General features: G+C 37.7%; 1 protein-coding gene across 1 annotated transcript in view; it reads right to left on the bottom strand.

Moving 5' to 3' along the window:
* The window catches only part of ELAPOR2 (endosome-lysosome associated apoptosis and autophagy regulator family member 2), a 183,432-nt gene that overhangs the window by 39,909 nt on the left and 131,281 nt on the right, over positions 1–12,242 (bottom strand). The window contains exons 9-12 of the mRNA XM_064575341.1: positions 6,787–6,967; positions 5,199–5,327; positions 2,235–2,325; positions 1,457–1,559 (exon numbers count right to left, since the gene is read on the bottom strand). Coding sequence (XP_064431411.1) covers positions 1,457–1,559; positions 2,235–2,325; positions 5,199–5,327; positions 6,787–6,967 — 504 coding nt within the window. The remainder of the gene's footprint in view (positions 1–1,456; positions 1,560–2,234; positions 2,326–5,198; positions 5,328–6,786; positions 6,968–12,242) is intronic.

Here is a 12,242-nt window from a genome sequence, read left to right as displayed (position 1 = left end):
TAAACTACAGATATCTGGGCGCATCACCAGAGTTTCTCATTAAGACTAGGATATGGCTGAGAAACCTACGTTTCTAACAGATTCTCAGGTGATGCTGGTCCAGGGACCACACTTTAAGAGCCACTGCCAAAGGCAGTAGCCAGCCAGCAAGGTGAAGGAGGCAGATTTGCTGTGGAGGCCGCCATTACTGTTTTTTTTATGTTTATAAAGGTAATTTTGACAGCCGCATATATGCGAGAATGGAGAGAGAATACAGACAGCTGCTGAGAAATAATGAGAGTCTGGACTTCAGCAATGGTACTGAGGATGAAGAACTAACAGATTAAAGAAATAGGAAGGCAGAGCTGCGAATTGAATAATTATTAGTTATTTGTGGCGTATTAAATGGATGTGTTGAAGATTATTCATGATCTTCTTTCACTACGACAAAGTCCTTCCCCGTCCCCCCACCCCCCGCCAGGAAGAAAATAGTCTGCCTTCCTTGAAGCTGGTAGTAATCACAAATATTTATTTATTTATGTATTTATTTATTCATTTATTCATTTATTTTTAAAGATTTTATTTATTTATTTGACAGAGAGAGACACAGCAAGAGAGGGAACATGAGCAGGGGGGGAGTGGGAGAGGGAGAAGCAGGCTTCCCGCAGAGCAGGAAGCCCAGTGCCGGGCTCGATCCCAGGACCCTGAGATCATGACCTGAGCTGAAGGCAGACGCTTAAAGACTGAGCCACCCAGGCACCCCACAAATAAATATTTAAATCTTCATCTAACTTGTATATCATGGAGGAAACTGTTAACAGACTGCTATCTAGCTACTAAAAGACTGGGGAAAAAGCAAAAACAATGTCTAGGAAGTCACTACTTACAGTATTAAAATCTTAGCCAACAACCTTCTAATACCCGCACAAGGTCTTAATAAATTTTATGTTCCTACTTTTCTCAAGCTAAGAGTTGAAATGTGTAGGGCATCTAGAAAAAATTGAGCAAAATTATGACATGCACATAGTAATGTTCTTTGCCTATAGTTATTAAATTTAACAGTGAAGAGTTTCCTTTCTTCCCAATGCCCTACACCCCCATTATTTTCTACCCTCACTTATAAATACAGGTTTTTCCTTCCTAGTGGTTTGAACTACAGAATGGTTATTAGAGGAGAATTTCTTTGTGCTGATGGCATATCTTTATGAAGGAGTTTTTACCAGATTAATATTCCCTGACTTTCGTCAGTCACCCAAGCCCCCTTGCTCAGTCCTCCCCATGAGGAACACAAGCTTTCTTTGTGGGCTGCACTGCACATTTCTTAGTGACTTCTTTAGATATTTTTTAATTTTTTGCAAGGAGACCTAAGAATGGGAAGAAAAATGGGATTCTTATCCCAATTTGCATGAATGAACTGACACTTGAAAGAACATGCTAAGCTTAGAAACCCGCCTTTGAAAGCCCCTCTTTCACTTACCACCATGAAATACAGAACACAGTCAGCTGAACAGAGGGTCTCAAAGACAAATGTTATTCTTCCCAGTTCAGAACCCATGGCTCCAGTCATAGATGTTGGTGGCCTATTTGACAGATTAAAATTATAATATTTATTGTATATTCTAAATAGAGTATGGCACAAAACTAAGTCACTTTTTCCATTAAGCTGAAAGCCATGCTCTTCTCTTCCCCTAATCCATGGTTCCCCACAGCCACAACTTCTTCCTTACTCCATCTCTACATGCCCAGACCATTCCAGTAAGGAGTCTACACAACGATGGTAATATGCTTGAATCTCCTGTGTAAATATTACCATCCATCCTAAAGTAAGAAAAATATGCCTTATTGGGAAACTTCAACATGGAGAACTAAAGCAAAAAGTGATTTAAACAGTTATAACATACTACTTAACAGATAAAACTGAGACAAAAATAAACTTATAAACCAAAAGATACCCCCACAAACAACAACTTGGACAAAGACCTCTTCATTAAGCATCCAATAATCATGGTTATTGTAACATTTGGATAAAATTATTGTTAAAAACTTTCAGTTTCATCTAAATATACAACTAATAGTTATAGTTACAATTCTACAGATATTCTTAAATGTAATACATTATCCTAAAACAGCTTGTTATTTGCTAAGTCCATCACAATGTAAGTATATTTTATGAAGGCAGTCCTATTTCATCTATTTCTATAGGGAAACAGGCATGAGGATTCTTACAGAAAGGAATCAGAATTGGTTTTCCTTACTTAAATCCTGGGATATGCAAGTTTAAGATCAGGTAATCATTATCCGAACCTCCAGCCCCACTCTGGATATGATCTCCAGCCACTTCCCAACCTGGAAATGAAATGAGGCATCTTTATCAGTAAAAATCCCATTATTGATTTCCAACAACCTTTTTAAATATGGTAAAAAAAAAAAAAAAAAAAAAAGGACTATTAGTGTTTATGTTCAAAGTTAGAAATACTCCATGCTGATCTTCTACTTAGATGATTTGTCCATTGCAGTGAGTGGGGTATTAAAGTCCCCTACTATTATTGTATTATCATCAATTGTTTCTTTAATATCATTATTAATTGGCTTATACAATTGGCTGCTCCCAAGTTAGGAGCATAAATATTTATAATTTTTAGACCTTCTTGCTTTTTTTTTTTTTAAGATTTTATTTATTTATTTGCTAGAGAGAGAATGGGAGACAGAGAGCACGAGAGGGAGGAGGGTCAGAGGGAGAAGCAGACTCCCCACTGAGCAGGGAGCCCGATGCGGGACTCGATCCCGGGACTCCAGGATCATGACCTGAGCCGAAGGCAGTCACTTAACTGACTGAGCCACCCAGGCACCCTAGACCTTCTTGTTAGATAGATCCTTTAAGTATGATGTGTTCCTCTTCATCCCTTACTACGGTCTTTGCTTGTATGATATGAGGATTGCTACTTCAGCTTTCCTTTTTTGTCCATTAGCATGATAAATGTTTCTCCACCCCCTTACTTTCAACCTGGAAGTGTCTTTAGGTCTAAAATGAGTCTCTTGTAGGCAGCATACAGATGGGTCTTGCTTTTTTATCCACCTGATACCCTGTGTCTTTTGATAGGGGCATTTAGCCCATTTACATTCAGGGTAACAATTGAAAGATACAAATTTAGTGCCACTGTATTACCTGTAAAGTCCCTGTTTCTGTAGGTTGTCTCTGTTTCTTTCTGGTCTATGTTACTTAAGGGCTCTCTCTTCACTCACAGGATCCCCTTTAATATTTCTTGCAAGACTGGTCTAGTAATCACAAATTCTTTTAGCTTCTGTTTATCCTGGAAGCTATCCTCTCCTTCCATTCTGAATGGAAGGAGATATGTTGGATAAAGTATTCTTGGCTGCACGTTTTTCTCATCTAGTACCCTGAATATATCATGCCAGTCCTTTCTGGTCTGCCAGTCTCTGTGGATAAGTCTGCTGCCAGTCTAATGTTCCTACCCCTGTAAATTAAAGAGTTCTTCTCTTGAGCTGCTTTCAGGATTTTCTCTTTATCTCTGAAATTTGCAAGTTTCACTATTATATGTTGGGATGTTGATCTATTTTTATTGATTTTGAAGGGTGGGTTCTCTCTACATCCTGGACTTGAATGCCTGTTTCCTTCTCCGGATTAGGGAAGTTCTCAGGTATGATTTGTTCAAATATACCTTCTGTCCCTCTCTCTCTTTCTTCTTCTTCTGGGACCCCAGTAATTTTAATGTTGTTTTGCTTTATGATATCACTGATTTCTCAAAGCCTCCTCTCCTGGTCCATTAGTTGTTTTTCTCTCTTTCCCTCAGCTTCCTTCCTTTCCATCATCTTGTCTTCTGTGTCACTGACTCTCTTCTGCCTCATTTATCCTAGCTGTTAGAGCATCCATTTTAGACTGCATCTCAGTTAAAGCATTTTTAATTTTGGCCTGATTAGATTTTATTTCTGCACTAAGAGATTCTCTAAGTAAAGGAGGGAGCAAGTGGCTACGTTGAGTATTATCACGAGAGGCAGACCAAGTTCTCTAAAAGATCAAATAAAAGTTCTAGATAATCTTTACTAGTAAGTGAATACACACACACACACACACACAATGCTTTCATGAGTTCATTCAATTCCCTGGCCTTCCCAATCTTATTTTTCCTCCATAGATCTTAACTTCTTCAACTTAGAAATCAATCACAGGATCTTTTAGGAACACAAACCCTCATGGTCAAGTAGTACCTACTATATTTTCTCTTCTTCTCCCTTATGATAATTTCCTAGAAATGGGATTATTGGTCAAAAAAGAGAATATTTCATAATGTTTAATATATATTATGGCTTTGTCTTTCCCTCTCTCACTCATCTGTTTAACCAACACTATTCATGGACCTACTATTTTTCAATCTTTGTTTTCAGGTGTTCACCTCACTTCCTACATCCCAAGTATATGTATTTCAGATAGGTGCTGATTTAAAACTGATGCAATTTAAAAGAATTATTTAAAACAACAAAATATAATATGGAGAAAAAGTGAGCTCATAAAAATTGCTAATGAAATGAAAAGAGTAAAAGGATGCATTTTGATATAAAATCCTAGTATTTGTAACACCTACTCCTAGCATCAAGTTTAAAAATACACGTACAGATACTGTCACTCATTCAACCAGCAAATATTTCAGAACAGTGAAGAGCTAGCCTCTCTCAGGTCTTAAAATATTGGAACAAATAAAAGTCAGCCACAATCTTATAGAACTCCATCACATTTTCAAGTTTTCAGTAAGTGGGGTTTATATATATTTTGTACACACAGTCATAGATTTCATAGGGAAGGGGAGTTAGAGACGATTTCACCTCTCGACACATTTCAGTCCTGAGCCAGACTCAACCAATTCTGGCAGAAATGCTGTCATCCTACCCTTCAAAATGGCAAGTGACATAGATTTCATTACATCCCTTGGTGATCTACTCTGGTATTTATAACCATAAATGGCGATCCTCAATATCTACTTTAAAGCTGACTCCAAAAAAAATGCAAAATAGTTTATATTGTTACAGAAAAGTCAACTGGCTGTGATACCCCATTTATTATTTCCATGTGAGGGCTGGAAGGCAGACACATAGCTAACTGATAGGAATGAAGTTCCTCATACCCATTTTTGGTATGTTTTTAGAAAGCTGGGTCCAAGAGTCTCTATGACCCAGATACATCCACAAGGCGATTCTGAACTCACCATTCATTCCATCACACTTTGAATTCCCAACATTAAAGCAGGAAGTTTTCATGTTGCCAGGAAGGACATTCCACCATTTATATTCAAACCCAAGTGCAGGCTCCATTCCTGCTGGACACGGCCTACATTCTATGACAGACAAGTGAAATAAACAATTACAGTTAAACTGCATCTGGATATCTTCCTCTTCCTCTGTTCTAAGAACTACTAAACTTTAATTAGCAGAGAAGGAAGCAGGAAAGAGAGACAGTAGAGCACAAATTCCCTTAAGAATTAATAACTTTTTCTAAAGCAATCTGGAAAGAAAAATATTTCTGGATATAATTTACCCATATACACTTGACTAACATGAAAAAGGAAAAGGATCAATATAAAATCTTCTAAAATTATTTTTTCCTTCATTTCTGAGAGTAATGGCTAACATCAAATCACCCTCCACAAGTAGGATAATCTGAAACTAGTTCTCTTATATGTGATCTTAGAATCAGTTCCCTCCACCTCATAAACAAGGAAATATTTCAGCCTTCCTATTGGTTATTAAACTTAAGAGTATTATACCATTTAATTATGGACTCATTAGTTGAAATTCAAATATTGGCTATGTCGAAAAATGATACTGGAAGTTCACAGTCACATTTATTAATAAACCTGATTTAAATTAGTATCTGCAACAATGAAACGGAAGTGTCCTTTCCAACCATTTCTGAATTTACCCAACACACTTTGCATTAATCATGTCATTAGAGAGAAATGTTCACTGAGCAAACACTTCTTGCTACCAAATTACTTTAGGACACATTTTTACATAACCTGCTCAATGATAATGAGCTAGATATTATTACCCACAATTTTACAGACAGGAAAATGGAGGTACAAAAGGTTTAAGTAACTTGGATAAATCACACTCACAGTCCCCTGTGGGATGTCGATTCAAAACCAAGTCAATCAGACTCTTGAGTCTTTCTTATGCTATCTAAGGCTCTGGGTAGTAAGCAGATGGCATGGCTAAATTCAAATGAGAGGACTACAACTGAAATGCATTGTAATTTTTGTCTACCAAAATTAAAACAAACTCTGCAGCACTTTCTATATTATTTGATAAGCACTAACATTTTCTCTACTGTACACCCTGAAGCAATTAAGAGACTATCTTCACTACCATATGTCCAAAATGAGTAATTTTTGCTATTAGTATAGCACAAAATGTGATTTGTTGTTCCAAAGCTGAATTAGAAGAGGTTATATTTTATGCTTGCATGAATATATGTGTACACCCTCACTGGAAAAGGAGTGTCTATCCTTAACACTTAATATGGTGGAATTTTTTTTATCAACATTCAAAGGCAGAGTGAGTCATCCCGTGAAGAGGGTATTACACGCATTACACAAAATGCCAATAAAAATCTATCCTCGTGGTATGTTAACGAAGCCACTGCCACCTCACAATTCATTAGGATATTTCTCAACTCTTCTTCAGTCTCTGTGAGATAAGTATGTTTTATAAAGAAGTCTTCCACAAAAACAATGAAGAACAAGGTCACAATAGTCCAGCAAGATTATTTTGCTAAAGGTCCAATTGGCATCCTACCCTTTGTTCCATCCGAAAATGTTCCAGGAGGGCAGGGATGGCAAGATGATGATCCATTGTTATAAAATCCAGGGTTGCAAGGTGGACAGTCCTTCTTCTCTCCAGAAGGGGGCAACCTAATAGCATCTGTGAGATCCTCCCGGCAGATTTTGGGCTCTATCCACTTGTACATAATTTGCGTCTGGAAAAAAAAAAAAAAAAGTTCGCAGGTCATAGAAGATGCTTTATTTGCTTTAACTTTCCAGTAATAAAAACATTAAACAGAAAGCCTAGGAAAAGTCGAATAGTGAAAGAATAGAAGGGCCAGGTGAAAAGAATCTAAACCATTAGTAACAAAATGAGATAAAAAGAAAAAAAACAAACGTTGGTTGGGACGATGGCCGTTTCTTCCACGTGTTTTTACTATGAGCTACAGGTGGGCCTTACCGCATCCATGCAGCACGTTCATCATCATGGAATTCCACTTTAAAATATAGATACATGATTATAATCCTTACTCTTGTAGCCACTCATTCACTTTATTCCACAATGACATGTGCTTCTATGAAGAGACTACCTTTTCCATTTGGAGACCTTCACTACACTCTTCATTTCCCTCACCCTCAGCAACTATCACCATGCCTAGCACAATATGATCACAAAAGAAAAGGTGTATGTTTTTAAAAAGACTATATCTAGCTTCTCATTTCAATCCTGCATTTCACAAATACATGTGGTTGCTCTCTGAATCTTTTCCAATACCATGATGTTAGACTACAAGAGCCATAGTTAAAACATTTCTTTCTGGGCCCCGTTGCAGATGCTTCTAACATCAGAATTAAGATGACCTCTATTTTCAAAGACAGAATTCTTTCAAACCTTATCTTCTCATTTTCTCTCACACATACACATACCCCTACACAACACCAAATACGCAAGATAACTATAACTCAGCCAAACCCAGAAAGTTGCGATTATAAAATTACTCTCATTGTGAAACCAGAAAAATTAAATGGGTTAGCCATTTCACAAACAAAATCAATATGCTCAGTAAAAATAAGACGGTATTTTAAATGCAAAGGATAAATAATTTCATAACTATAGTTTTTAAAAAGAGACTGTTTCCTTCAATAGACATATAATCCAATATAAGAACGCTTTCTCCTTCAAAACAGCTTTTGCAATAATAAGTCTAATACCGAAGCTGGAGAAACAAAATTAAAGACAATTCTCTATAGCTATTTTCAGTTAATAGAAAATTATATATAGCACACCCTCTAGACCACTCAATTTTATTCTCAAGTATTCTCTTATGGAAGAGCAAATTAACTTATCTGAAAAAGGATGCTTAAAGGAAATAGTTTAAAAGGTAGATGTCTCAACAGAATTATAAATAACATATTTTTCCTTTTATAACCCTCTTTCTGCATTCATTTTATGGCCCACATCATAATACAGTTCAACCAGTCACTGGACCCATCTGCCTCTCTCTTCCCAGCTGTAAAATGATGGCTGCTCCTGCTGAAGCTTCTTTAACAGTGAAAAAAAATAAACTAGATCCTGTATCCAGAGGGGTTCTCAACTCCTCTGAAAAAAGGGCACATAAAATTCAGAGAATCTAAGCAAATCATTATATCTGGGGGATTGTCTTTCTAAAAATCTGGCTTAGCAAGTAGAGAAAACAAATTTCCAACCCAATGAATTCACAAATTTGCTGATTTATTTTGACATGAATTAAAATCGCACTGTTAGGTATGAGCTACGGCACTGTTGAAAATAGGTGGTTCCCGCGTGGGAGTGGGGCTGGTGCTGAGGTTGAGCACTCGCACTGATCCTGGGGGCGCACCTTGTACTCCTCCCCACCACTTTGGTGGTCAGTACTATTATCCTCAAGTTTATAAATGAGGAAGCTGTGGGTGAGAGCTGTTGAACAACTTGTCCAAGAATTAGACACAGCTAGTAAACACTGACATAATACCAGTCAAGAAGGGTCAGTTCAGTTAGAGTAAAAATAGTAAAATGAGGAAATATATTTTTGACAAGTCAGCTGACCACATGATTCTCAATCCAAGCACAGTAAATGTTTAAAAATTAGAAAATGTGCACCACCTTTAAACATTTAAACAGTGAGAAGCCAAATTTCAAATGCTCTACAGTAACAGTTTTGTTTATGAGGCCTCTTGCTTCACATGGCAGATTGAATCTATGCCTCTTTCTAACCGGAACAGATGATTTCAAGTGGAGCTGGCTGGGGAAAGATAATAATATAAATGATGACTTAGCACCAGATGGCTCACAGTGCAGGTAAAAAACCAACAATCAACTCATTCTTTGGCAAGTCAAGATAAAATTATGAAACATTTTATGAACCCAAAAAAACCCTAATAGAACAAAACTCATCAAATTGCCAGTAGGATTAGAGAAGACCATAGTGTCCGAGTATTTATCTTACGTGTGAATAAATACATTTTAGAGAAACACATGGAGGTATCAATTCTCATGTCAAAATAAAATTCAGGACAGGGAAGACTAAAATTTAGACAAATTTTGAGGCTGCATTTGTCCATGGTTGCCAGCTTTCTTCCTTCAAATGTCCCTGTACAGAAGCACCAAGGCTTCTGTAGACTGGCTGAATTCTGTAGAGCTAAGTTATATGTGCTTTACAAGTCTACCAACTGCCACTCCAACCTAGTTGCCTTGTGCTCTATGATGTTCTGACCTGTGTGTTCCCAACCAGGCGGTCTATTGCTTGTCTTCCTGACTTGTCCAATCCTTGATCTCTTCCAGTAGCCAGACACTGGGCCCTCATCATTTGTCTCTCTGACATGCCCACACCCTTCTGCCAAGTTGCACCTATCCCCTCCTTCAAAGCCATGCTCAACATCTAATGTGCTCTAAGCTTCTCCTCAGCTCACCCATCTACATATCAGCATCACTTGGATTCCTTTTCTATGAAGGTTCTGCTGTTTTCTCTTTGCCCTTGTGGTTACCTCCTTGTGCCCTTTCAAAATGCATCAAAGCTTGGGCCCTCTTCTTCCTTTATGTGGAAGACACCATGGGGATTGAACATTGTCCTGCAGATTGTAGCCAGGGCTTTAGGCAAGGAAATGTTCTAACATTAGATTGGGGTGAAAATACCAGAAACACTGATGTCTAATATGACAACTGAATTGTCTAATTTGACAATTCAATCTCAATAAAGCTGTTTTTAAAAAATAATTTAAAGAAGACTATCTTGAAAGAAGTTGCTGTGGCCAATGTCAAAGAGGTTACAGCCTGTGTTCTCCTCCAGGACTTTGATGGATTCCTGTCTCACATTGAGGTCTTTCACCCACTTTGAGTTTATCTTTGTATATGGTGTTAGAGAATGGTCGAGTTTCATTCTTCTGTATATAGCTGTCCAATTTTCCCAGCACCATTTATTGAAGAGACTGTCTTTTTTCAATTGCATATTTTTTCCTGCTTTGTTGAAGATTATTTGACCATAGAGTTGAGGGTCCATATCTGGGCTCTCTATTCTGTTCCACTGGTCTATATGTCTGTTTTTGTGCCAGTGCCATGCTGTCTTGGTGATCACTGCTTTGTAATAGAGCTTGAAATCAGGCAACATGAGGCCCCAGCTTTGTTTTTCTTTTTCAACATTTCCTTGGCGATTCGGGGTCTTTTCTGAGTCCATACAAATCTTAGGATTGTTTGTTCCAGCACTTTGAAAAATGTCATTGGAATTTTGATGGGGATGGTGTTGAAAGTACAGATTTCTCTGGGTAGCATAGACATTTTAAAAAATGTTTCTTCAACATTGGCCACAGCAACTTCTTTCAAGACACATCTCTAAAGGCTAATGAAACAGAAGCAAAAATGAACTTTTGGGACTTCATCAAGATAAAAAGCTTCTGCACAACAAAGGAAACAGTCAACAAAACAAAGAGGCAACCCACAGAATGGGAGAAGATATTTGCAAATGACACTACAGATAAAGGGCTGGTATCCAAGATCTATAAAGAACTTCTCAAACTCAACACCCAAAAAACAAATCATCAAGTCAAAAAATGGGCAGAAGACATGAACAGACACTTCTCTGAAGAAGGCATACAAATGGCTAACAGACATGTGAAAAAATGTTCATCATCATTAGCCATCAAGTAAATTCAAATCAAAACCACACTGAGATACCACCTTACACCAGTTAGAATGGCAAAAATTGACAAGGCAAGAAACAACAAAAGTTGGAGAGGTTGTGGAGAAAGGGAAACCCTCTTACACTGTTGGTGGGAATGCAATTTGGTACAGCCACTTTGAAAAACAGTGTGGAGGTGCCTCAAAAAATTAAAAATAGAGCTACCCTATGACCCAGCATTTGCACTATTGGGTATTTACCCCAAAGACACAGATGTACTGAAAAGAAGGGTCATATGCCCCCAAATGTTCATAGCAGAAATGTCCACAATAGCCAAACTGTGGAAAGAGCCGAGATGCCCTTCAACAGATGAATGGATAAAGAAGATGTGGTCCATATATACAATGGAATATTACTCAGCCATCAGAAAGGATGAATACCCAACTTTTACATCAACATGGATGGGACTGGAGGAGATTATGCTAAGTGAAATAAGTCAAGCAGAGAAAGTCAATTATCATACGGTTTCACTTACTTATGGAACATAAGGAATAGCATGGAGAACATTAGGAGAAGGAAGGGAAAAATGAAGGGTGGAATCGGAAGAGGAGATGAACCATAAGAGACTATGGACTCTGAGAAACAGACTGAGGGTTTTAGAGGGGAGGGGAGTGGGGGGATGGGTTAGCCTGGTGATGGGTATTAAGGAGGGCACGTACTGCATGGAGCACTCAGTGTTATATGAAAACAATGAATCGTGGATCACTACATCAAAAACTAATGATGTATTATTTGGTGACTAACATAATAAAATTAAATTAAATTTAAAAAATAATAAATTAATAAAGAAGACTATCATGAAATTTTATTTTCTACAAATTTAGAACTCCCTAATCACTGAGAAATACCATGGTCTTTCCCCATCATCCTAACTCAGAAACACAGTCTCCAACTGACTTACTTAAACCATATAGGAAGAAAGGCAGTTTTAAAAGCAGTATCCCTTTATACCCTACTTTTTAGTGTCTCCTACATCCTACCTTTGCTATGTAACTCACAATTACTGTGTAAGAGACATTGAGCATTTGGAATAACTTGTAATAGTGAAGTTCATTAAAGGGCAAAGAAAGTACTAGACAAATTCCATCAATTTCCTAGCCCCAGGGATGACTAAGTTGCACAGTCAAATGTCCCCTCTCCAGGCTTCCTTCTAAAACATCTTGCCCTGCCAGGCACCCTTCTAGCCTTGGCTACAAGTTTGCTTTTTTGACAAAACATGCTGTTCCAGAAGTGGGGAGCTCTGCTTATTTGAACATCATTATGTACCAATGGAATTTACCTTCTGTAAGTTCACCCAAAT

The sequence above is a fragment of the Mirounga angustirostris genome, unplaced genomic scaffold (assembly GCF_029215605.1).
Source record: "Mirounga angustirostris isolate CCGP_5_RB_7025 unplaced genomic scaffold, mMirAng1.0.hap1 SCAF_12, whole genome shotgun sequence".
Classification (NCBI taxonomy): domain Eukaryota; kingdom Metazoa; phylum Chordata; class Mammalia; order Carnivora; family Phocidae; genus Mirounga; species Mirounga angustirostris.
The sequence above is the reverse complement of the archived record's forward strand: the minus strand, read 5'-3'. Positions and strand labels throughout refer to the sequence as shown.